Genomic DNA, 26,865 nt, shown 5'->3' with positions numbered 1-26,865 from the left:
TGTGACGTAGGCGGAATGTAACCAATCAAAAGAAGCTCTCTGATATGACAAACAAGGAAGGGGCATTATTTATTTTATTTTATTTTATTTTATTTTATTTTATTTTATTTTATTTTATTTTATTTTATTTTATTTTATTTGAATTTAATTGAATTTTTTGCCCTTTATTATTTCCAAAATCAACAAACATCCAAACCAAACTGAGCACACAAAACAGAACCGTGCTGTTGAAGGGGCAATAAATACATATCATACCAGTCAGACGTAGCGTTCAATGGGGTATATGCCACGAAAAAGGCGGACGTGATTTTGCACATCAGTTTATTTCCGGTCCTGGTTGCGAACGCGCAACCGAGGGGCACAAAATCGGAAGCACACGTAATTTTGACGCAGCCCACACGTCGCACACCGAACCGGAAACAAGCTGTTGTGCAAAAAAACAGTCCCGCCTCTTCCGTGGCATTGTGGCAGTGAAGTCACCAAAATCACCTATTTCATCCATTAGCCTATGTTGGCAACTTTAAACCGATTTTATTCCAATTTTTGCCAATCGGATTTTTCAAAATAGCTGATAGCTGATAGCTGATTGATAGCTGGCGAGGTGTAGAGTGTGAAACAGTTGAGAAAGTCAACGCCATTTCTGTTTTGTGGAAACGGGAGTCCTTCAAAGTCAACAAGTTTCACCCAGAGTGGTGCCTCTGCCATGGCAAACACTGCTATCTACAGGCGAAATAGTGCCATCTACAGGCCAGATAGCGCAATTGCGGGCTTTTAAGGTGGTATGAAAAGATGATTTGACGGGAGCGCGACCGTGGGGCTAACTTCAGCGTCGTGCGTTCAATGAGGCCATTCGTTTTCTCCCTTACTTGGGTCGCTCGAGTGCTCGCTGGAGCCGGTGGCGATAGCTTAAAATGGAGCGCTTTGTTTCAACCGTGACACGTAAGAATTGAATACGTGCCGACAGAAACTACGTTTTATACTAACTATAGTTTTTTGTTTTTTGTTTTTAATAAGACAGTTTAGTCATCGAATTGCGTGTGAAACGACTCACTGCTGGCTAACAGGTGGCTAGGCTAACATAGCTAAAGCTAAACGAGGCTATTAGAACTATGACAAGCTAACGCAAAATATGAATTAACTCTCTTATTTCCAGCCCAAACAAACATCAATGTGTGTAATAGTTTACAAAAATATGTAAATAAGGATATTCAATTATAATTACCTGTACTGACAAATTAATTCCACAGCCATTTCCCTCCAAATGTATGTGAATTTTAACTAATATTCATCATGTATAGATACACAATTTGTTCAGTTGTTTGACTTTGACTAAGTAAAGTGTTAAAATACTACTCTATAAAGGGCCTGAGAAAGTAACTAGGTATTAGAAATGTCTTATAGAATTTTTAGTATCCCACACATAAGTCTAATGGTGATTAAACTCATTCTCTTGTTGTTTTATTTCTTATTGACCTAAATGTTCTTTACATCTTGTACATCGCAGACTAAAAGAAACTGGTTGACGACACATTGCTTGTTTCAATAAATTTTTAACAGGAATATGGATTTTATTCCCAATGTTTAATGCCAATTTCTTTCCACATACCCTACGCAATGTAATTGATTTGATTAGTTTCATTGAATTTTCGTCACATGATGAATAAAGTATATCAATCAGTTTCATGAAGTAGTAGGGTCCTTAGTGACCACTGTCCAATTTAACACCCAAGAAAGAGACAAGGGAATAGAAGCTCCTGCCTCCACTACTGTTTTTAGTGGCCCAGCCACTCTCATACCATAAGTTGAGCAATATACCATGCCACAAGCAAAGAAATTACCTTGACAGAACCCACACTGACTTTTTTGACTGTAAAAAAAAAAATAAATAAAGAAAAAAAGTTGGTTCCATTTGAAGTCATGTTGTGATTATGTTCTCAGGGCTCACAGCAGATCTTCTGCAGAATCAGCAAACAAATTCCAGCGAGGTGATTGACATGATCTTCTCTGAAGTGTCTGCTCTCGAAGATGGTATGAAAATTGTGGATGCAAAGGTAGATTCAAATGTTAGGGTGTACAGCTTTCACATGAATACCCGTCTAAACCCTGACTTAAAGCTATGTTCCAATTCTTCCATGTCGCAGCTTGAAGAGTGTGCCATCCAGCTGTGGAACTGGGCTGTTAGCAAGAATGTGGGCGACGCCATCAATACAAGTGAGAAAGCCAAAGGTACAAGGCAAACAATAATGATTTGGATATTTGGCTACAAAGTCAAGATATAAATTGGCTTATTAAGACTGACTGTGTCCTATCACAATAATTCAACTTTGCAGTGCGCCATGCTGCATGTTGTCTAATGTACTGCAGTAATCCCGTTAACCCAGCAGAGGGCGCCATCCGAAAGCAGATCGTGGTGAGGTCCTGTGGCCATTTAAAAAGAGAGAAAAAAAAAAGTCAAGAGGGTCAAACCCTGCTTGCCATTTTTTTTTTTTTACAGATGGCCTCCAGAACTGGACGAACCTGGCTAGACTGCAAGAATCCACTGGTGGCGGACCATTTCCTCAAACTGGCCATTAAGGTGACAAAAAAAAAAAGTCAATTTAAAAGATAAATATTAACACACACTTAAATTTATTTAAAAATGCACTTTTCAAAGGTATTCTTTTTGATCTCAGTTTTGAGAAGGGTGGTCACATTCAGACTATTTTCTGAAGTCATTAGTTGTAATATAAATGATAGGAAACTTCACATAGATGGGTATAATTAATTGTGAATAATAACATAGAATGAAAACTAATTTGATGAAATTTGTTTTTTCGTAAATGTGTGTCAAAATGGTGGCTTTTTTTTTTTTGCAACTCCAGTTAAAGTTTACTACAAATTTGTCAAACCAAACCATATAATAATGCAGTCCTCTAGCATCAAGCTAACATATACTGTAATGTGGAATGCCATAGACGTGCTAACAGAATTTAGCCAATTCATGTCACTCATGAACTTTCAAACTGTTACTTTACCGCAGACTGAGCAACAACACAACACATACAACAAAGGGAATTAAACATTAAAATGTTGAACTAACCCGTGTACTTAAAAGCTAATTGTGCAACGGATCACAAAAGTCACAGTTCGGATGGGATCACGGATTTGAGCCACGGATCAGGTCGTTTTTCGGATCAGAAAAAGATAAATAGTCCTTTGTCTTCATTTATTTTGTAAAATGCTTTTCCCCATAAAATAAATAAAAAGTCAATTCAACATGTCTAATATGTAGGGGTGTGCTCAAAAAATCGATACAGCAATATATTGTTGCGGGCCGCCTTACAATACACGTATCGATACGCAGGCGTCAGAATCGATATTGCTCATTAACTTTAAATAGGCAGTTAACGTTTGCCTTTGCAGCTTGCATTGTACCTAAAAAATAAAAACCAGCAGCGTCTTTGAAGTTAATTGCCTTCAATTAATGCAAAAATAGCTCAACAGTGATTGGACACTGTGTCTTGCTAAGAAAAATGAAACCAGAGGAGGAATATCAACATTTATTTACTTATAAACTTAACATGGCACGTGTCTTAATGTACCAGTTTTCGTATATATTGTTTTGTTTGAAATAGAATGTGATAAATGAAAAAAATGCTGTTTTTATTTCCCCAAATATTTCAAATAAGCACATTTTAGAGCTGTAATTTTAATAATTTGATATTTTTGCTCATATTGGCTCATGCCTATTAATAAATCTTCACGGTGTGCAGTGCGTGCACATTTAGACCAGGCATGCCGCTAGGTGGTAAACGAGAAGAGCTGCTAACCAAAATATTTTTGTCAGTCAGCATAACAAACATATCCTTTAGGTATACATATGACTGTTTTTATAAAATGCAAGAAAATTAATGTAATATATTGGGATACCTATTGTCTTGAAGATCAAGTATTGGGATACATATGTATCGCGATACGTATCGTATCGTGACACATGTATCGTATCATGAGGTTGGCAGCAATACCCAGCCCTACTAATATGACCGTTTGATTTAGTGTCTTCATTTATTTTGTAAAACGCCTTTTCCCAATGGGAAAAAAATAAAAAATCAATCAAAATGTCTAATATAGCCATTTAGGATGTAGGAACACAACTTTTAAGTGCAATATGAGGCAGAAACATTCTTATTTTTACAAAAAAAAAAAACCAAGGTACTAATGTCTTGAAGTTTTGTTCCTATAATCTAAACAGCTAAATTCGACATTTTGAGTTGAATCAATGTTTTTTTTTTGTTTTTTGTTTTTTAATGGGCAAAAGAGTTTTTATAAAATAATTGAAGCCAAAGCCTATTTATCTTTTTATTTTTTTTATTTTTTTTATTATTTTTTTTTTAAATAATGAAAAGACCTCAACGTGTAATTTTAGGCACATTCATTCACATTCACCTTTATTCATGGAGAGTGAGTTGCAAAGTAACCTTTGTCTCGAATATTGAAAAAGAATTCAGGTAAACCAGGTACAAGCTGTCAAACTCATTTACAGGTGCCAGCCAGGCAACCGTAGGTAATGCTAACAGCTAGTCAGCAGCCACGTCGGAGACTTCTGCCGTGTCATACAATGATGACGTAATTAATTGGCGATTTCTTAGCGTCCTAAACTAGCGATTGACTGAGTTCGGGGTAGCGTTATGTTGATGTTGGTCACAACTACAATGTTGATCTAAACTATCGAAAGTCTAAAAGGGAAGTCATTAGCCATCATGCAACAATGTGGGCCAACTTCAAAGTAAATGTCTACCGAGGCTATTTGAATTGCCGTCAATGAATTACTGTTATTTGGTTAACTTTATTTTGAAGTTAGCTTTGGGCGGCGTGTAACGTGTGAGTATGTTTCAGCTTCCTTGACATGTCTGAATGGTGTCCACTGTGAATGCGCAGTTTTTGTTTTTTTGTTGTTTTTTTATTCCCCCACCAACCAATCCGTGGATCGGAGGCGATCCGAAATGAGGCCATATGTAATATAATAGTGATGCAAAATGTGAACCAATTGGGAACCTAATATCCTGCTTCCTGTTCTCCAGAGCCTCGAAACTCTGTACGGCCTGCTGACATCCAGAGGGACACTGGACAGCGACTCATCCAAATTGGACGTGGAGAAAGACATGCTCCGGATCCTCTCCTACCAGGCAGAATCGGTGGGTTGCGGCGACACCTTCCATGTTTGTTCTTGTGAGATTTGGCAGCCGAGGACGTGTTGTTATGACAGACTTGCCAGACAGCTAAAATGTCAAGTGAGAAACAATGACGGGCGAAACTGGATTGATGGAGACGTGTTTCACTTTCAGAAAGCCTGGCTGTGGTCAGAATTGTTGGCTCATTTCCTACTCCCGGATAGTTTACTGTGAAGATCACAAAGTCCACTAAAAGTCCTTACGTCGTGATTAGAGAATAGAGAATGAGTTGAGGATCCCAAAGCAGCGATTTTTATTTTGGTGGACTCATCAGGAAACTACAAAATGTTAACATATTTGTGGTGGAAAAGGAATTTGAACACAGCCCATCTGTCTTCCTTGCAGGCCGTCATTCAAGGGAATAAGCAAGAAGCTGTGGACCACGTGGAACGTTGCAAAGACATACTGCAGCGCCTGCCCACCCAAGTACAGGAATGAAAAATAGTACATATTTTAACCAACCAGTTGTATAATGGATTAACAATGGATACATTTTTAGATGCTCATTTTTAATTATTTATATACAAAAATAAAATGAACGTACATTTAAATTGGCTATATTTTTTAAAAATATTATTTAAAATTTTTAGATGCTCATTTTTAATTATTCATATGCAAAATAAAATGAACGTACATTTAAATTAGCTATAGTTTTTAAATAGTATTTGTAAGCATTTGATACATTGAAAAAGATAATGAATCAAAAAATAGAAATGAATATATCTTAATCAACAAATCCTGGGGGAAAAGCAGCTAAATTCGGGCAACACTCAACTCAATTAAACTTTATTTATAAAGTGCTTTAAAAACGGGCATTGCTGTATACAAAGTGCTGTACATGAAACAGAAATTGGTTGTGCATGAAAGAATAAGGTAACAAAAACAAGAACAAAGCAAACAATTTGAAGAGAGTGTATTATTATTATTATTATTATTATTTTTTTTTTTTAATAACACATATTACAGGACTTTTCAGATGGTAAATGCCTCTGTGGGAAGCTTTTAAGAATTAATGATTTGAGGGTTTTTTTCTCTCACTGTTGCAGACAAGCTTCCTCTCCCTAATGTGCTACAACTTTGGAGTAGACCTGTACCATCAACAAAAGTTTGAAGACTGCACCTTGTGGTTACGGTACATATACAATAATCATGTTTTACAAAGGAGTGTAACTGCATTCCATGCTGTCGACACAGATTTGAGGGATTAATTTTCTGTATATTTTTTTATTTTAAATTTTTATTTTTTGTAGGCAGAGCTGTGATATTAACAACAGTCATGTGAAATATGCCCCAGAATCACAGGTCCAGGTAAGATGACAGTCCTGTACAGTGTGCATTCTTGGACATGGAACATGGAAAAAGGTTCTGTCGCCAAGTTAACGTGCTAAAAAAACAAAAAAAAAAAAAAATTGCCCATGTACTCGCGTTTATTGGTCATAACATTGCAGGACATCTACATGGAAATCTGCCCTCATGCTGAACCAAAAAAAAAAAAAAAAAAGTTATACTTTATCCTTTGAAGCCAAGGTTGGAATTTCAAGGTATCTTTTCAAGCGAGGATTAGGGTTTTAAGCTAGCGTTTCAAACTAGGGCTAGGGTTTCAAGGAAGGGTTTCAAATGAGGATTTAGTGATTCAAGGTCGGGTTTCAAATCAAGATTGGGGTTTCAAGGAAATGAATCAAACGAGGGTTTAGGATTTCAAAGTAGAGTTTCAAACTAAGGTTGAAGTTTCAAATGAGGTTGCAGTTTCAAAGTAGGGTGCTAAATTAGGGTTTCAATGTAGGGTTTGAAGTTAGGATTTCAAAGCAAGTTTAGGTTAAGGTTTCAAAAGGTGTTTTTAAACTTGGTCTTTGGGTTTTAAATGAAGGTCTCAAGCTGTGGTTAGCGAGTTCCTGTCTTGATCTATCCAGTCTTTCAATCTTGAGGCCACATAAGTTTTAGATTTTACAGCACTTCTCAGACTGTTGCGCTTTGAATGGATTTGTTTTAACATGGTGAATTTGAGTTTTCCGGCAACGAAACTTACAAACTGTTTTGCTTTGGCCGTCTTCAGGCCAAGGCTTTGCGTCTCCTGGCCACTGCATACCTGGAGTGGGATGCTCAGAGGTTTCACAAGGAAGCCTTGATGGCTGTGGACATGGCCAACAAGGTCAGATTTGAATAATGAATTCATAAGACCTGAAAAACAACAACAGAGCTCTCATGTAAGCAGTATGTCAATTTTGTCAGGAATGTGCGGGCGCCTTTGGGCTCTACTTAAAGATCAAAATACTCCTGAGATGCGCGGCCTCCGATGAAAGCATCACAGCAGGTTAGTTCATACACGGGACGTAACGTCATTTTAGATTTCACAACATTCCCTCCCCGAAACCTGTCGGCAGGTCTCGACGAGATGCTGAAATCTGACGTTTCCCTTGAAGTTTGCCTGAGTACAGTCAAGCTCCTCGTGACCGAGAACAGGTAAGCACACGTGGCAGGTGCATTCCTATGCAAAGCTACAAAAGCATTTATTTAAGTGTTTAAGAGTTTCATATCCATCTTATGCAATGAATGCTCTAATTGCTTTCCACGCATTTTCTACTAGAGAAGGGCCAGCGTTAGTGTTTTTGAAACGTGCCAGTCAGCAGTTTGAGTCGTCGCCCGCCCTGGGGACCGCCCTCGTCTTGCACGTCGAGCTCCTGATGCACCGAGACAAAGCGCTGCTGGTCAAGCAGAAGATCGAAGACATCATCAACGGTGCCGCACATCATGGCACGCGTCATTGTTCGCCACGTGTACAAAACATGTAACCACGTAACAACCACTTGCGTTCCGTTCCGCACAGTTCACTACTCGGGCAAACTGCTGACACCGCCTGACCTGGAAAGCCTTCATTCAATGTTGTGGGATAAAGCAGCAAAATACGTCGAGGTACAAATATTGTCATACATATCACTTCATATTGGATTTCTTTTAAACCTTATTTAGTTCCATTTTTCCTTTTGTACTTACTGGTAAGTACATTTCAGAGTAACCCTCAAATGCAAAAGTGAAAAGTAGAAATGACTTTGTATTGCAATTCACATTTTGATCAATCAGTCAATCAAACATTATTTGTAAAGCATTTTTCATAAATAAAATGCCACTCACCCAAAATGCTTTAAAGGAATTCAAATAAACTCCCCCAACCACTTGTCCACAAGGACGCAAACACACATGCACAAAAATAAAGTTATGTTACCATCTTAGACATACAAACTCACATGCACACATTAGTTTCTAAAAACATAACATAATGACCTAAGATTTAAGAAGATAATAACTTGGTAGAATGAGAAAAAAAAAACTTCTGCACACAAACTAGTTTCTCTTTTATGAACTTCTTAAATTAGTCCTTGGTGTGCTGTTGTTTTCCCCCCGCTTTGTATGATCTCATTCAATCAAGATGTCATTTCTTTTACGCTGTAAAAAGGTTTTCAAAAGTAGGTAGTGTCAGAAAAATTCTGAAGCTGACAATTGAAAAATCTACTTAGTTTTGTTTAAATATCACTTTTGATGTGACTCTTGTTCGAATATTCGCACAGGAAAAATGATTTCATTTGATGTTCTTCTTAGGCGGCAGACTACTCTGAGGCGCTGCAGTGGTACAACTACTCTCTGAGCTTCTTTCAGGCCGGCGAGATTGACTCCAACTTGGCCAAACTGCAGAGGAACAGAACTTTGTGCTTCATGCAACTCAAGCAGCTGGAAAAGGTCGCGAGACACTATTTCAAATCATTTCAAGCAAGTCCTTGAGGATACCACTGAATTGTGCGTCCTTCCTATCCTCGCCGTTTGTTTCTCAGGCCAAAGAAGCCATTAAGGAGGCCGAGCGCTCCGATCCCGACAGCATTTTCACACAATTCAGCATTTACAAGCTAGCCATGCATGAGAATGACGTGGCGAGAGGTGGCTGCCTTGAAAAATCTGCTCAGAATTCGCCATTGTCACATTTTAATCGGTTTGTCCTGTGTGTGAATTAGCCGCAAAGGCAGTCGACATGATGGTCCTTCTGTCCAAGAATGTCGAAGCCGACGGGCCCGTGTCCGAGAACTCGGCGTCCAACCTCCTCTGCCAGGCCGCTCAGATCGCCTTGGAGGTATGCGCGGAAACTTTTCTTTAGTTTTGTTATGTTTATACTGGAGTTTCGAGGTACTACTTTTTTATTACGTTTTTGTTTGACACCATCAATTCTGATGAGGATGTTTTGCATCTTGTGACAGAACAAACAGCAGGAATTGGCCATGAAGGTACTGGAAAATTTGTCCAAAACCAGCAAAGACGAAGGTCTGGTTCTGAAGTCTCTCAGGTTGGTGAGAACGAAAATATTGAGAGGGAAAACGCAAATCAAAGTATATTTAAGTAAACCTATTTTTGTAAGTAATGCTTTGGTGCAGACGGAACTGGTCAGCCACCAAAGTCCATCTAAATTAATTTCTGCTGGGCCAGTTCATCTTTTTCTTTTTATTTATTTATTTAATTTTTATTGCATCTTATATTGTTCGAAGAGGCAGACATACTACCTGCGCAGCTGCTGTCTGAAAGACAATTGTTTCATGTAGATGTAATTTAACTCATTCATTGCCATTGACGGATATATAAGTCAAAAATCAATTTGAACTGAATGGCAGCGAATGACATCATGAGGATTATCCATTTTTTTAAAAGTTACTGTTGACTTGCTGAATTACAACTTTGAATTTCCAAACATTTCATTGAGTTGACTTGACTTGGTCGGACCACATACAAATATTCCCTCCCAATGAAAAATGTATCCGTAAAATGCATGAAGACTATTCATCTTTTTCCAGGTGTCTGGTTCGACTTGTTTTCACCACCATAGAAGAACGCACTGATGAGAAAAGGTACATACATACTGTCAAAATTGATTTGAAACAAACCCATCCAATTGATTTTTGTTATTTGTCTCCAGGGACTGGAATCCGGATGCACTGCTGCCTTATTTAAAGACGGGTACGCACACGCACGTGGACATCTGTCGTGTCTCGAGCACGTCGTAAGCTAAAAATTTTCTTTTCTTTTTTTTTTGTCTGCCTTCGCCGCAGCGCTGCAAAAGCTTTCGCAGCGGTCGGGCTTGACAATGGAGCAGTACACGGAGGAGGCCAACTGGTTCAGGAAGATCGGTACCAAAAACTTCTTCTTTGCTTACCACAATATCTGACAGGAAATGAGAATCGTGCCTTGTTTTTGTGATGATCACAGCTTGGAACTCGGCACTGCAGTGTGAGGGAAAACCTGACAGAATGCGGGATTTCTTTGTGTTCTCTTACCAGGTGCAGTTCTTTGAATTAAAAGCTCTCTGGACTCTTAACACCTTAAAGTGGAAGTCAACCATAAACATTTCTTGACAATATTATGTTATATGTGACCTTACTAGTCTAAACACAACATTTGGATTAATATTACATTTGTGGAATATGAGTTATGCAGCAAAACGGAGCCGTTTTTATCCATCTCAGGCAACGACCAATCACAGCTCACCTGTTTTCTGAAGCTGCGCTGTGATTGGTTGTTACCTGAGACCTGAGCAACTGTGATGTCATCTTCAGTCGACAGCAAGTGACAAAATGGCCGCCCCCTGAGATGGATCAAAACGGCTGGAATTTGCTGCTTAACTCATATTCCACTAATGCAATATTAACCAGAATACCGTTTTTAGACTAGTGGGGATGCATAGAACATATTATTTTCAAAGTTGTTTAGTGGTTGACTTCCCCCTTTAACAAAAATGTTTTCGTTGACGCTGTCAGAGGTATTCACGTCGCAGTTTGTTGTGCTTGTTGTGTGCAATAATGTTCAACAACATACGTTGCGAAACCTCTGTCAATCCATTTCCAAATAAACGCAATCTAAACTTTTACCTAAAGGGGGAGAAAAGAAAACCAAAAACATTCAAAACAGCTATCAATATATGATGCTTGACAAGTGGGGCGCCACTTGAATACCATCAACATGTCAAATGAACACCTCTGGCAGTGTCAAAGAAAACAAAACATGTGATGATGGTGTCAATATAACAACGCAAAGATGGTGGCCTGCTTGTGTCCAGCTGTCCCAGATGTGTCGTCCCGATCGCACCATTCTTGTTGCCCAGAAGACGTGTCTGCTGATGGCCGCCGCCACCGCTCTCGACTTCTGCAGGACCACTTCTGACGCCGACCGGGTTTGTGGGCCATCCAGTGCTTCTCAAACTGGCTCAATGGTCTGCAATATCATTTGTAATAAGTTTTGTTTGATCAATTTTAAAAGTGTTCAGCAACATAATTTGTAGACAGTCATGTCAATAAATCCCCTTAAAATACAAAATAAAATGACTCCTCCCTATTTAGCCTTGAGCCTAGGGCTGTGCAATTAATTGAAATTTAATTACAATTTCAATGACAGTGTTCCCTCGTTTTCCGCTGGGGTTAGGTTCCAAAAAATACCCGCAATAAATGAAATCCGCGAAGTAGTTAGCTTTATGTTTTACAATTCTTATAAATGTTTTAAGGCTCTAAAATCCCCTACCACACAATTTAGACACTTTTCTCATTGAGGCATTTACATGTTCTCACATTTCTCTCTTGTTCAAACATTGATAATGTTCAAAACTTCATAAATTTTATAAAATGGGTATATTACTGCAAAAAAAAAAAATCCGCGATACAGCGAGACCGCGAAAAGTGAACCGCGTTATAGCGAGGGAAGACTGTATTACATTCCACAATTCCAAAATCCAATAATAATAAAAAAAGATTATTAATACTAATTTGAGTTATTTAAATTCATACATTTGTATGATTTTAAATTTCAAAATAACTAATTTAATTAATTTTGTTTCATCCAAAAGAAACTTGTATAATTATAGAGTTCAAATAATTTTGTCTTAATGTTTTTTATTTTTTATTTTAATTTTTTTTTATGTTTAAACATTTTCTTTTGTACCGAAAAATAAATGATCATCCTACTGCACAAACAAACTTCAAGGTTATATATATTATTATAAATTCTATTTGGTCCAAAAGGAACTTACATAATTAAAGTATTTCTATTTTTTTTTGTTAATTGGTCCAAATATTTTTTTTTTTAAATATGTAAGCATTTTATTGTTTTGTACCAAAAAACTGCACAGTGCACAAGCTGCACTCCAACTTCAAGTTTTAGCCCACATACATTAATAAATAATATAAAATTGGTTTGGTCCAAAAGGAACTTACACAATTAGTGTTTTTTTTTGTTGTTTTTTTTGTTTGTTTTTTTTTTTGTTTTTTGAATGCTTGAACATTTTCTTGTTTTGTACTAAGAAAATAATTGTTTGAATAAACGTGATTTCAATTATTGCCAAAATAATCGTGATGATTATTTTTTCCATAATCGAGCAGCCCTACATATCACGTAAATATAAAGCAAACATTCCCATGAATAAAATCACGTTCAAGGCTACAAATGTTCTTTTACACAGCAGAGTCCAGTGCTGAATTGACTCACACAGAGTTTATTTTAACACTGTTTCAGAGGGTTTTTTTACGCCACACTTTGCAGAGTTAAATCAACACTTTTAAAACAGTTGAACGTTTAACACTGAGAGAGCGAGTACATTTTTTTTTAACTCTCTAAGTAGAGTTAAATGAACACTAGAGGAGTAGTTCAACTGTGGTGTTCATGCGTTTTCTTGCAGACCAAAGATCTCCGTCAGGTTTTGGAGCACATTGCGTTATGTGCAGAGGTGTGGAAAACCCTCAAGGCAACAGGTAGTATGCAACTTGTCTTGAGTTGTGTCTGAGAGTCACGAACAAGTGAAAGACAACAAAATGTGGACATGGACAGGAAGCTTCCCGAAGGACCAAACGGACACGCTGCTGCTGCTCTACGAGTTTGAAGCTCGCGCCAAACTGAACGACCCCGAGGTGGCCAACGTGCTGGACTCCGTCTTGGAGCAGGACAACGTGGAGGCCAAAGTGCTGGAGACCATAGCAGGTAAAACAACAACGACAAACAAATTGGTTCTTAAAATAAAATCATCAATTTTCGTCATAATTTTCATCACAATTTTTTTTTTCAGATGAAAATTAAATGAAAACTAAAATAGAAGCCATTTATTGAGACTATAACTAAAATTGACTGACAAATTCATTAATGACTTAAACGAAAATTAAAACAATACAGTGACTAAATTTCACACAATCCAATCAGTAGGAATGAAACGTGGGTTGGAGAAAAGCACCACTGAAAAACTGTTAAGTGTTCAATGGACTTTATTTAATGTAATTTAATTTAATGAATTTATTTAATTTTATTTATTTAATTGTGCAACTGTAAGATTAATCTCAAGCAATTATGCACTTTTTTTTATATTAAGTTATATTATTGTCAGTTCAACATGTTTCATTGAAACAACTCATTTGCTCCCAAAAACGTATAAAAACGTTCTATTTTAAATATTGCCATGCTCCCAAAGACGTAATTATACATTATATTTTTATATGTTTTTTTATGTAGAGCATGCAGAAGGCTTTGATGCAGCCTCTGAACTGAAGAGAATGCTTGAAGCAATGGTAGTTACTACAAAACGGCCAGCAGGTGGCAGCAGAGTATAAGTGATCAACGGGGTCCATGTTTTTATAGCAATAGAACACAATATTCTGTGGGCCTTGCAAAATTCAGTTAAAATGGCTGAGGGTTAATGAGTTAAACAATAAAAGACATCATTGTATTAAATGTGTCTTGCGTGTTAAACTGCAGTTACAAATGGGTGTGTTTTCATTTTCTGTATAAAAGTTGAAATGTATGCTGAAGGAAAATATCGACTGAACTGAATTTATTCGACTAAAATTGCTCTTTATTTTCGTCGACTAAAATTGGATTAAAACTAAAATACAGCCGGATGACTAAATGATGACTAAAACTTAAATACATTTTAGTGAAAAGACTAAATGAAAATTTCTTGTCAAAATGAACACTGCTCCAAAGGAACGCTTCCGTTGTTGGCCTCACCTGACATTATCTGCAGCGTTAGCCATGGAGCCTCCAGCCTACTTCCCCCTGCTATGCAAGAAGGCCCTGAGGGTGGCGCTGTCCATCCACAAGAAACAAGCTCCGGTGGACCCGGCGCAATGCAGGCATGTCCGCAGCTTGCCGCCGCACGCAGCGTCCCTCGCCAAGCGTCTCTCACCGTTTGTGTCCTCCTTCAGCAAGTGCATCCACAGCCTCATCGAGCTCACGCTGCCCAGTGGGGCCTCCCAAATGGACGCCCGCCTGCTGCACGAGGCTTGGGAGTACTACGAGGAGGCGCAGGCATTCATCGCCGCTGCCGCCGTGAGTCAGTCTGCCGCCTCCGCCCTCAACATGTTTTTGTGTACATTATAAGAAAAAAATGCAACAGTGTGAAAATATTCGCAGGCAGGTACATGACAGATGCAGTACAAACTAGTGTTAATGGTATCCGTCATTTTTACATTTAGTCTTAGTTTTAGTCCAGTTTCAATCACGGTTATTAGTTTTTATCATAGTTAGTCAACCTCATCCTGCTTTTATTTTGTCCACTTTTAGCCGACTATAAATCTAGCATTTTAGTCTTTTAGTCCAAGAAAACATCATTTTATTCGTCTAATTTTAGTCAAGAAAAACTATCATAATGTTTTAGTCTCGTTTTAGTCAGGATAATCATTAAACCCTTGTATTTTTTTGGCAGCAGATTATGTTGAACATTTTGGATCTAAAACTATTTTTCATATAAAATGTTCTCTCATCTTTTTGTTAGCTACTATGGCTTCATGCTATGAGCTGGTAAATTGGCCAGCATTAGTTAGCGGTAGGGATGTAACGATATCCAAACGTCACGATATGATACTATCACGATATTGTGATGAGGTTGGCGATATTTAAAAAAGGTCACAATATTATAAAAAATCTGTCCTCATGTATATGTATATATGTATATATACATATATATATATATATATATATATATATATATATATATATATATATATATATATATATATATATTTATATATATATTTATATATGTATGTGTATATATATATATGTGTGTATATATATATATATATATATATATATATATATATATATATATATATATATATATATATATATATATATATATATATATATATTAATGGTGTCAGTTAAACGCGTTTTTAACGGCGTTAACGCAACCCCCTTTTAAGGGCGTCATTTTTTTTATCGCGCAATTAAAGCTCATTTGGAGCTTTCACCTGGCAACTAGATCATTTGTCTTTCACTTATGGGAGTTCGCCACTGTGTATACAGATCAGCGGTAAATGCAAGGCTTTCATTACAATACTTAAAGCTGATTGGGCAATGACAACCTGTGCGTGGTCTACCAAACTTTTGTTTTGACCAATCACGGTAATGGACGAAAAGTTCGTCTGCGTTGACATTGCTGGTTAGGAAAAAAAAAAAAAAAAAAGCAACAACAACGGGGAAAGCATCATGGCGAGCCGTAAAAAGGATATAAATTAAATTTTGAACGGCAAGTTTACTTTTAAAAAATTACCTAATGGTGGCATTGACAAGAGCAAAGTAATTTGTATGTATTGCCATCGCGAACTGAACTACCATCGCAGCACGTCCAGCTTAAAATACAATTTGATAGCCAAGCACACCGTTGATGCCGATTCTCCGACCCCTCGTCAAACCCAGGCATCCGTGGATAATTTCCGACAGAAACCAATGGATGAATCAACTAAGAAGAGACTCACCGAAGCGATTACTGGACGTCTCTCAGTCACCACAACTACCTCGGGGTAACTTCCCATTATTTTGACACTGACTGGGTGCTTCGCTGCCATGCTTTGTTATGAAGTCCGAGGACCGGCATTTTGCCAATACTGTCGCAGAGCACTTCAGGCAGGTAGCTAGTATATGGGACATCAAATCCAAAGTCTCACTGACCACATATGGCGTGCGCAATATGATCGCGATATGAAGGCGAGCTTCCCTGTTGTCTGAAAATGTTAACAGGCTTGTCTGTTTGAGCAACTGGCTCAAAGCAAACTAGGATGCTGTTAGCCATTTCAGTTATTTTTCTAATCAGAAAGAAATCAGAAACTGGGTTGAGCTGGTAAATAATGACCAATATATTGCTGCTAAGTTTAAAACAAACTTTAAAAATAGTTTGCTGCACTATAAGCAGAGTCTCTGAGTTTCACATATTGACTCGCTTCACAGGCATATTACATTCCCCTGCATCTGACAATTAGTGTAGATTTTAAAACATAGAAGGGCCAAAACATCCCTTATGAAAATTAAATTGCACTCAAAAACTTGCCACCAGAGGGTGCGAGAACTGCACGTTAGTAAATTTCACCGGTCCACTAGTCCGTCAGGTTATTTTAACCGCGTTTCTGTTGTCGCTAAATTAAAGTTCGTCACTGCAATTTTTGGACTGATGGATCATTTTCTTCTCACTAGTGTTAATTTTGTCAACAAAAACTAAATACAAATATTTTCGTCAAAACACATTTTTAGCTGGACAAAAACTAAACTAGACTAGACTAAAACCAACCTTGATAAACAATAACTACGACTAAATCAGTCTGCATTTCCGTTGACTAATAAAAAGGAGACTAAAATGTAGCTCACTTAATAAAAACTGGACTAAGGTCTATGGACATTTTAGTTCAGGAAAGAAAGACGAGATGAAAATTATGGTTTTTGTAAAATCCTGTCTCTGTAGCATGAACCCAACAGATACGACATTCCAACAATAATGTTAATCCGACCGGTAACTAATCCTGGCTAATTTATTATCTTGTAGCATGGAGTCATTGCCATTTGTTGATATACTGCAATTGTGTGTCAACTTGTTTTTCATCAAAAATATGAGAGGAAATTTTGTGAAAGTAGTTTTAGATTAGATTAGATGTATAATATCTAATGACAAAAACATTGTAAAAGGGTCAAATGATTGTCCTGACTAAAACTAGACTAAAATGTTTTTGTTGACTAAACGAGATGACTAAAATGATGATTTCTTGGACTAAAATAAAGACTAAAATGCTTGACTTATAGTTGACTAAACAGTGACCAAATGTTGTGTGTTATGAGAAAAGCATAACAAGTGTGATTGAAACTGAACTAAAAACTCGACTAAATTTAAAAATGGCTGATAAAATTAACACTACTTTCCACAAGTGGTGTCCTGTCAATAACCACAACACATACTGTGAAAAACTAAAACAAAGATATTCCATACTATAGGTACAATATTTACAATCATCTCTTTGACTCAAACATTCAATAAATAAAAAATATAACATAACACGTGCGCCTTGTAAATGAGGAGGAGTTAAATCCAAGATAATAAACTTGAATCACTTGACATAATGATGCCGTCATTCTGTCTCTCGGACTGTCTCGTGTCCATCTCGAATATTTTCTCCGCTTACAAATTGTGATCTTCAATACCAAAGGTCGGTGTGTATGTGTGTTTTTATACCGAGTGACGATACATTGGTGTGCTTTCACGGTGAAAATCCTACCAAACAAGTTTGGCATCCGTGAATGAGCGGATGCTTCCATTCAGCTCCTCCCTTTCCTGCCAGTTGGGAAGTCTGAAAGAGATGGCACATTACCCGCAGGATTGCACATTTCCCCTCCCTTTTCATTCCACGAGCCGCCACTCCAAGAAGCGGCAGGATTTCTGCCGACGCCAACGTCAGGCCTGAAAGGTGTTCGCCGCTCGGTTTCCGACGGTGCCTATCTGGCTCTTTTGTAGCCCGACGGCCTTGCGGAGACGCAGATCCTGTGGATGCTGACCCGCGCCTGGAACACGGGTGTCCTGCTCTACACCCTGACGCGATACCTGGAAGCGGAGAAGTGGTGCGGCCTGGCCATGAGCTTCGTGCACAACCTGGGATCCTTGCAAGACAGCTACAACATGCAGGTAAGAACACAAATTGCTTTGTCATCATCTTTATATGACATAAATGTCATCTTTTTGATTTGGAATGGCCGCCATTTTTGTATTTCTCGATGATGCTGACAAGAGTGCAGCGTGATGAATTCAGAAGTGTTTTAAGGCAATCTGATAATTCGCTGATTTTCAACCAAATACGTCAGAACTTTACAAGACAGGTGGCGATTCACAGTGCAGATTAGTGGTGGGAACCTCTGGCTACCTCACGATACGATATGCGATACAAGGCTCACAATAACGATTATCTCACGATATGATGATACCGCGATTATCGATATATTGCTCAGGTAATAAAGCCTTTGCTGTTGCCGGTCTCTCCCTTTGGAACGACCTTCCACAAAATATTAAGCAATCCCCCTCTTTATCCTCTTTTAAAACACGTCTTCAAACACATCTGTATTCTTTAGCTTTTGGCGCACAGACTTAACATTGTTTTTGGTGTTTTGTGGTGTGTCTGAATTTGATGTTTATTCTACTTATTTATCTATGTATTTATTTATTTATTTATTTATTTATTTATTCACTCGCCTACTTCGGATTCATATACTGATGTAAAATTTATTTACTTGTAAAAAAACAAAACAAAAACAAAAAAAACTTGTGTACTCACTTCAAAATGTTTGCTTTGTTCTTTTCTTGTTACCTTATTCTTTACTGCACAGCAAAGCCTGTTTTTAAAGCGCCTTATAAATAAAGTTGAGTTGAGGTAATAAAGCCACGTTAATCTACGATAAAACTGATTATAAAATAATAATAATTATAATATAAGAAATAAAATAAATAAATAAATATCAATAAATAATCCATTTAATCTTGTTTGTTGCATTTCAAATCGATCATGGTGGTGCTAAGTGACAAAAAGGTGAAGAATTGTGTCCCTGTCTCAACATTTCTGCACGTCCGCAGATGTCTCAGCTGTACAGCAAAATCATGGAGCGGCTGGACAACGCAAAGAACGCCTCGATGGAAGAATGATCGGACCGGTCATGTTTTGCACCCGCTCACGTTCTTGGATTCACTTGGCAAGTTTTTTTCCTTCACATTCACGTTTAACTCTTAAACTAAAAGACTGTTCACAAGTTGTTCTTGTTGCACAAGTATTTGTTGTTAGTTCTACGCCAGCGGGGTTTCAAATGGTTGTTTGTTTTTCAAAAGTTACACATTGGAGCAAAAAATTTGCAATGTGCAAAATTGTTATTATTATTATTTCTGCTTAATGAAGCAGATTTAAGCATCTTTTGATTTCTTTAGTATACTAAAAATGTCGTGGGTTGATGTGACCCGTTGTGTTTGAGCATTTCAAAACAAGAGTATTTTTGTGAACATTCATATTGGAAGATATGAAAACCTTTTTGTTGTATATTTGCACAGAAAAAAAAAAAAGATTTTACAATACATTTTACGTTTTCTGATTAGCCCCTTGTGTTACTTTCATGTTAAAGTATCCAAGAAATGACAAAAAATAAGTTGTAAAAATGTTTTCAATAAAAAAAGAAAAAAGAAAAGGGCAATCTTGTTTATTACGTGATATTTTCATTGTTTCCAGTTTGGGGAAAGTGTTTTCGATTCCTCGAGGAATCGCATTTGCAGAAACTCTTGTGCAACATTGAGAATCAAACTAATTAGCTAAACTGCACACTGTTGTGTGAGAAATTGCAATACATGGGCACTTTAAAAAAAAAAAGCTTTACAGTACATTGTCGTTAAAAAAACAGCCTTACTATACAAGTTTTTTTTTTTTTTAAACACATACATGGTTGTTTAAAAAAAAACCACCTATCATTTAAAAAAATAACAACAAAAAAACACCTTACTGCACATGGTCATTAAAAATAACATCTAAAAAGACACCTTACGATGTCATCCGTTTTTTAAATGCTTCCTTATTATACATGGTCGTTTAAAAAACAAAACAAAAACACCTTTATACATCTACTACTATACATGGTCATTTATATATATATATATATATATATATATATATATATATATGTATATATATATATATATATATATATATATATATATATATGTATATATATATATATATATATATATATATATATATATATATATATATATATATATATATATATATATATATATGTGTATATATATATATATATATATATATATATATATATATATATATATATATATATATATATATATATATATATATATATATATATATATATATATTAGGGGTGTCACGATTCGCCAACTCCACGATTCGATTTAAATTTCGATTTTGGGGTCACGATTCGATTTTTTTTTCGATTTTTTTTTTTTTTTTTTTTTTTCCGCTCCCCCACTTTATAACACAGAGGCATATGCTTCTGTAGGCTAAGGCTAGTCTATGATCATTGGTTCTATTCATTGTACAGTAAATCTTATTTCAAAAGATCGGCTACATATAGGTGATGCAATTTCCATATTATTTTTGTGTAAATTTATGTAATATATGATAATTGACATTAGGCAGGAATGATCAAATTCAAAGAATTTATTTACAATATAAAGTTAACCGTCTTGTTCTTACTGAAGTGTAAAATAAAAAATAAAAAAACAAAAACAAAAAGTCACAGTGGGTGCCTGCCATCTATTGACTGTTTTTGGTTACAACAGTGTGCTGTGCGTTCCTCTTAAAATAATGTGCAATGTGCAACAACAATCGAATCGTGTGTCCTCTCTTCTATTTCGATGCTCGAAATCGTGACGTAATTTCGATCGATTTCGATAAAAAATCGAAATCGTGACACCCTTAATATATATGTATATATATATATATATATATATATATATATATATATATATATATATATATATATATATATATATATATATATGTGTGTGTGTGTGTATATATATGTGTATATATATATTTAAATTCGAGTCCAGGCTCCGGCCTTCCTGGGTGGAGTTTGCATGTTCTCCCTGTGCCCGCGTGGGTCTTCTCCGGGTACTCCAGTCTCCTCCCACATTCCAAAGACATGCATGGCAGGTTAATTGGGCGCTCCGAATTTAGGCAGCAGACCCCCCGCGACCCTTGTGAGGAATAAGCGGTCAAGAAAATGGATGGATGGATGGATGTGTATGTATATATATTTATAATATATAGTTGGTTTTTTTAAATAAAACGCCTTATTATATTAGGATCGTTTATTTAAAAAAAAACGCCTTGCTCTATACAGTCGTTTTTTGTTTTGTTTTGTTTTTTAATAAAATGCTTTATTATACATGGTCGTTTGTAAAAAAAAATAAAAAAATTAAAAAATAAAAATAAAAATAAAAAAATAAAAAAAACTCCTTACATGGTCGTTTTGTTTTGGTTTTTTTTAGTGCTGTCAAACGATTAAAATTTTTAATCTGATTAATCACACTTCACGATTAATCAGCTAAATTACTCACGTATTTGCACAATAGAAAATAAAAACAAAATACCGTAATATTTTGACATTAACGCATTTTATTATCTGAATGTCATTTGCAAACATTGATTAAATGCATGTACGCAATTGCATGCATGCGTGTATTGTATTGCTCAAAACGTAACAGCACCATAACAATTGGGTGTAATTCAGCAATTAATTAAACGCAAATTACTTTAGTTTTATCTAAAGTCCCGTCGGGGTGTTTTTGAAAGCGAAATTTACCACTGAGCACACCAACTGGAGTCACCCCGCTCATTTTGGAACAACAGATGTAGGAAATGCCGTGCATTGACCTCATCACTGACCTGCGCAGCCTTCAATGTAACCATCCGCGGTTACGTTCAAGGCTCAAGTGCGGTCCAAAAAAAGAATGCGATTAATCTGTGATTAAACTTTTTTCTGTGATTAATTAATCTATTAACGCTTTAACTTTGACAGCCCTAGTTTTTTATTTTTTTATTTAACGCTTTGCTGTACATTGTTGTTCTTTTTTTTGTTGTTGTTTTTTAAATAAAATGCCTTATTATATTATGATCGTTTATTAAAAAAAAAAAAAAACGCCTTACGATACATGGTCGTTTATGAACAAAACCCAACAAGAAAACCCCAACAAAACGCCATACATGGTTGTTTTTTTTTGTTTTTTTTTAATAAATGCTTTGGTCGTTCTTTATTTGTTATTGTTTTTTTGTTTTTTTTAATAAAACGCTTTGCTATACATGGTTGTTCTTTTTGTTGTTGTTGTTTAATTAAAACGCCTTATTATATTCTGATTGTTTATAGGGGTGTACTGTTAAAAAAAAATCGATTCGGCGATATATCGCGATACTACATCGCGCGATTCTCGAATCGATTCAATAATCGGCAAAATCGATTTTTTTTTTTTTTTTTTTAGGATTCACACCTTAAGCATGGAAGAATGTTATATGAACGGAACATTAAGCCTTAATATTTTATTTTAATGCTGTTTAAACATGAAACAGATTACAACCTCTATAAGACTGAAATTTCAGATAAATAAATAATACATTTTCATATAAATCTTACACTCTACAAGCTTACTGATTAGTATTTTCTAAATTTGAATGAAAAAAAATCGCAACAATCGACTTATAAATTCGTATCGGGATTAATCGGTATCGAATCGAATCGTGACCTGTGAATCGTGATACAAATCGAATCGTCAGGTACTAGGCAATTCACACCCCTAATTGTTTATTAAAAAAAAAACGCCTCGCTATACATGGTCTTTTTTTTTTTTTTTTCTAATAAAACGCTTTATTAAACAATAAACATGGTCGTTCTTTCATTTATATTTTAATAAAACGCCTTATATTTGGTCGTTTATAATTAAAAAAAAATGCCTTGCTATACATGGTCGTTTTTTTTTTTTTTTTAATAAATAAAACGCCTTAAAAAAATGCCTTGCTATACATGGTGTTTTTTTTTTTTCTTCTTCTTTTTTAATAAAGCGCTTTATTGTACATGGTCGTTTATTTAAAAAAAAACACGCCTTGCTATACATGGTCGTTCTTTAATTTATATTTTAATAAAACGCCTTATATATGGTCGTTTATAATTTTAAAAAAATGCATTGCTATACTGCTATACATGGTCGTTTTTTTTTTTTTTTTTTTGGTTTTTAATAAAACGCCTTATATATGGTCGTTTATAATAAAAAAAATGCCTTGCTATACATGGTCAGTTTTTTTTTTTTTTTTTAAATAAAACACCTTATTATATTATGATTGTTTATTTTAAAAAAAACACCGTGCTATACATGGTCGTTCTTTAATTTATATTTTAATAAAACGCCTTATATATGGTCGTTTATAATATAAAAAAAATGCCTTGCTATACATGGTCGTTCTTTTTTTTTTTTTCTTTTTCTTTTTAATAAAACGCTTTGCTAGACATGGTCGTTCTTTTTGTTGTTGTTGTTGTTTAAATAAAACGCCTTATTATATTATGATTGTTTATTTAAAAAAAAAACGCCTTGCTATACATGGTCGTTTTTTTTTTTTTTTTTTTTTAATAAAACGCTTTATTATACATGGTCGTTTATTTAAAAAAAAAGAATGCCTTGCTATACATGGTCGTTTTTTTGGGGTTTTTTTCTTTAATAAAACGCCTTATATATGGTCATTTATAATAAAAAAAAATGCCTTGCTCTACATGGTCGTTCTTTATTTTTATTTCTTTATTTTTTTTTAACAAAAAGCTTTTAATATACATAGTCGTTTAAAAATAAACAAAAAAAACACCATGCTATACATGGTCGTTTATTTATTTATTTATTTTGTTTGTTTTTTTAATAAAACGTTTTGCTATACATGGTCGTTATTTTTGTTGTTGTTGTTTAAATAAAACGCCTTATTATATTATGATTGTTTATTAAAAAAAAAAAAACGCCTTGCTATACATGGTCGTTTTTTTTTGTTTTTGTTTTTTAATAAAACGCTTTATTATATATGGTCGTTTATTTAAAAAAACAAAAAAACAAAAACGCCTTGCTTTTCATGGTCGTTCTTTAATTTATATTTTAATAAAACGCCTTATATATGGTCATTTATATTAAAAAAAAAATGCCTTGCTATACATGGTCGTTTTTTTTTTTGTTTTTTTTTTTTAAATAAAACGCCTTACTATACATGGTCGTTTTTTTTTTTTTTTTTTTTAATAAAACACCTTATAAATGGTAGTTTATAACGATTAATCTGCGTTAATATGTGATTAATTTAACTTTTTCCTGTGATTAATTAATCTCTTAACGCTTTAACTTTGACAGCCCTAGTTTTTTTTTTTTTATTTTAACGCTTTGCTATACATGGTCGTTATTTTTTGTTGTTGTTTTTTAAATAAAACGCCTTATTATATTATGATCGTTTATTAAAAAAAAACAAAAAAAACGCCTTGCTATACATGGTCGTTTATAAAAAAACAAAATAAAAAAACAACAAAACGCCTTACATGTCTTTTTTTTTTTTTTTTTTTTTTTAAATGAAACGCTTTACTATACATGGTCGTTCTTTTTTTTTTTTTTTTTTTTTTTTTTAATAAAATGCCTTATTATATTATGATCGTTTATCTAAAAAAAAAAAAAAAACGCCTTGCCATGGTCGTTTATATATGTATGTAAATATATATATATTAGGGATGCTAAAAAAAAATCGATTCGGCGATATATCGCGATACTACATCGCGCGATTCTCGAATCGATTCAATAAAAAAAAATCGATTTTTTTTTTTTTTTTTTTTTATAGAGCTCAGAATTGTTCATTCGGTAGTCTTACCGATTCAACGTCTTATCATCATTGCCTTTTTTTTTTTTTTTTTTGTGTGTGTGAATCGATTTTTCAACTTCCATTTTTAATGGAAAAATATTCAACAAAACGTCTGACTTCGGGTTAGGATTCACACCTTGAGCATGGAAGAATGTTATATGAACGGAACATTAAGCCTTAATATTTTATTTTAATGCTGTTCAAACATGAAACATATTACAACCTCTATAAGACTGAAATTTCAGATAAATAAATCATACATTTTCATATAAATCTTACACTCTACAAGCTTACTGATTAGTATTTTCTAAATTTGAATGAAAAAAAATCGCAACAATCGACTTATAAATTCGTATCTGGATTAATCGGTATCGAATCGAATCGTGACCTGTGAATCGTGATACGAATCGAATCGTCAGGTACGAGGCAATTCACACCCCTAATATATATATATATATATATATATATATATATATATATATATATATATATATATAAAACCGCCTTGCTATAGATGGTTGTTCTTTTTTTTTTTTTTTAAATAAAATTAAAAAAATTAAATATTTTTAAAAAATAAATAAATGCCATGCTATATATACATGGTCGTTATTTTTTTAAATGCCTTACTATACATGGTTGTTGAAACTTACAATACATGGTCGTTTTTTTTTTCTTTTGCTTTTTTTTTAAACACCTTAAATGGTCATTAAAAAAAGTCTTGCAACATGGCCTTTTTTTTTTTAATGCCATGGTTGTTTAAAAAATAAACAAACATTGTATAGTAAGGTTTTTTTTGTTGACGTGTCAAACAAATGCAATTGTGATTTCAGATTTTCTGTTCAAATCGAAATCATATTCATTTTGCAAGAAACATGAAGTAAATACGTCATTTTTTAGTTTTTGAGTGTGCCACTTGTGTGGAATAAGAAACATCAAAGTCGTAACTGAGTCACAGATTTTATTTCCAAACAAATAAACTCTTGTCAAGCCCCCCCCCAACCACGAAAAAAAAAATTAAATTAAATAAAAATAAAATCCTAAAGAAAATGAGTTTTATATTTGTGTGTGTGTGTGTATATATATATATATATATATATATATATATATATATATATATAGAGCAGGACGGCATTCCCCTCGTGACTTGGACAGGGAAGACCGATTGGACCTCGAGCGTCCCGATAGGCCGTAAACCACCAAAGGAGACGACTGGACTGTACAATCAAAAAAGGGTTCATGTCATGTTTGCAAGCACGCACTCAACACGTGTGCCATAAACACAACACCCCACCCCCACGATAAGTAAATAGAATGACGTTGCGCACACGCACAGGTGGCCATCTTGATGTTTTTTTTTGTTTTTTTTTAAACATCACAGCCTCTGTATGGAAAAGAGCAGAGAGTGAATGAATGAAGTCTTTGGGTTTTTGGACATGGCTGACTGTGAGGTCTTAAGTACCGCGCGGCGCTTTTTTTTTTTTTTTTCATTAACAGTCAGCTCACATTTCAACTTCCGACTTACGAGAATGACGTCGCAAACAAGTTTGGGAGATCGGACACTTTGGTGTGAAATTTCAGCATCAAAATACGAATCATTGTAACCGTACAAAAAAAAAAAAAAAAAAAAAAAAAAAAAAGGAACGCTTGGATAATATAATTTCAAGAAAACCACACAAAAGGTAAATTTTCAATTTTGTTTGCATTTGAGGTTCATGTTGAGATGTTCCCCAACATCCCAAACTTTTTTGTGAGTAGTGTAACTATATTTAGATCAATGTGTTCATTCTATACACTCAAGACACATTCCACAAGTAGAAGGTTGCCCCTCCCATTTTGAGTGTCCCGTCACGTGAAGACTGAAGAGCAACAATACAGCACTTTTCTTTTATATATATTTTTTTGTCTCGTTTGGAATTTATAGCTTCAAACTTGACTTACCTGACAATTGTGGTCTA

The 26,865-nt window shown here is 35.0% G+C and overlaps 1 protein-coding gene across 8 annotated transcripts; it reads left to right on the top strand.

Moving 5' to 3' along the window:
* The first annotated feature begins 466 nt into the window (after nucleotides 1-466).
* Nucleotides 467-19,659, top strand: tex11 (testis expressed 11). Of its 8 annotated transcripts, none has more exons than XM_077531645.1 (29): nucleotides 467-939; nucleotides 1,939-2,028; nucleotides 2,142-2,226; nucleotides 2,331-2,410; nucleotides 2,495-2,575; nucleotides 5,061-5,174; nucleotides 5,556-5,636; nucleotides 6,257-6,342; nucleotides 6,461-6,518; nucleotides 7,264-7,359; nucleotides 7,440-7,521; nucleotides 7,592-7,670; nucleotides 7,795-7,946; nucleotides 8,035-8,120; nucleotides 8,805-8,942; nucleotides 9,035-9,137; nucleotides 9,212-9,327; nucleotides 9,452-9,537; nucleotides 10,040-10,093; nucleotides 10,162-10,202; nucleotides 10,295-10,372; nucleotides 10,452-10,522; nucleotides 11,299-11,451; nucleotides 12,907-12,979; nucleotides 13,056-13,205; nucleotides 14,199-14,347; nucleotides 14,420-14,543; nucleotides 17,992-18,159; nucleotides 19,099-19,659. In XM_077531645.1, exons 2-29 carry the CDS (start codon nucleotides 2,026-2,028, stop codon nucleotides 19,407-19,409), a joined length of 2,898 nt encoding a protein of 965 aa, XP_077387771.1. In that variant the 5' UTR covers nucleotides 467-939; nucleotides 1,939-2,025; the 3' UTR covers nucleotides 19,410-19,659. The 8 variants fall into 8 exon arrangements, with proteins under 8 accessions (XP_077387771.1, XP_077387769.1, XP_077387768.1 ...); XM_077531643.1 differs by having other exon boundaries at nucleotides 1,939-2,051; nucleotides 11,299-11,412; XM_077531642.1 differs by having other exon boundaries at nucleotides 1,939-2,051.
* The last annotated feature ends 7,206 nt before the right edge of the window (nucleotides 19,660-26,865 follow it).

This window comes from Festucalex cinctus, chromosome 9 (genome assembly GCF_051991245.1).
Source record: "Festucalex cinctus isolate MCC-2025b chromosome 9, RoL_Fcin_1.0, whole genome shotgun sequence".
Taxonomy (NCBI): domain Eukaryota; kingdom Metazoa; phylum Chordata; class Actinopteri; order Syngnathiformes; family Syngnathidae; genus Festucalex; species Festucalex cinctus.
The sequence above is the reverse complement of the archived record's forward strand: the minus strand, read 5'-3'. Positions and strand labels throughout refer to the sequence as shown.

Coding starts and splice junctions, on each gene's coding strand:
- tex11 (XM_077531642.1), top strand. CDS start 912: ATGGAGCGCTTTGTTTCAACCGTGACAC. Junction 8,121..8,804: donor AAGCAGCAAAATACGTCGAG/GTACAAATATTG, acceptor TGTTCTTCTTAG/GCGGCAGACTACTCTGAGGC. Junction 14,544..17,991: donor CATTCATCGCCGCTGCCGCC/GTGAGTCAGTCT, acceptor GCTCTTTTGTAG/CCCGACGGCCTTGCGGAGAC.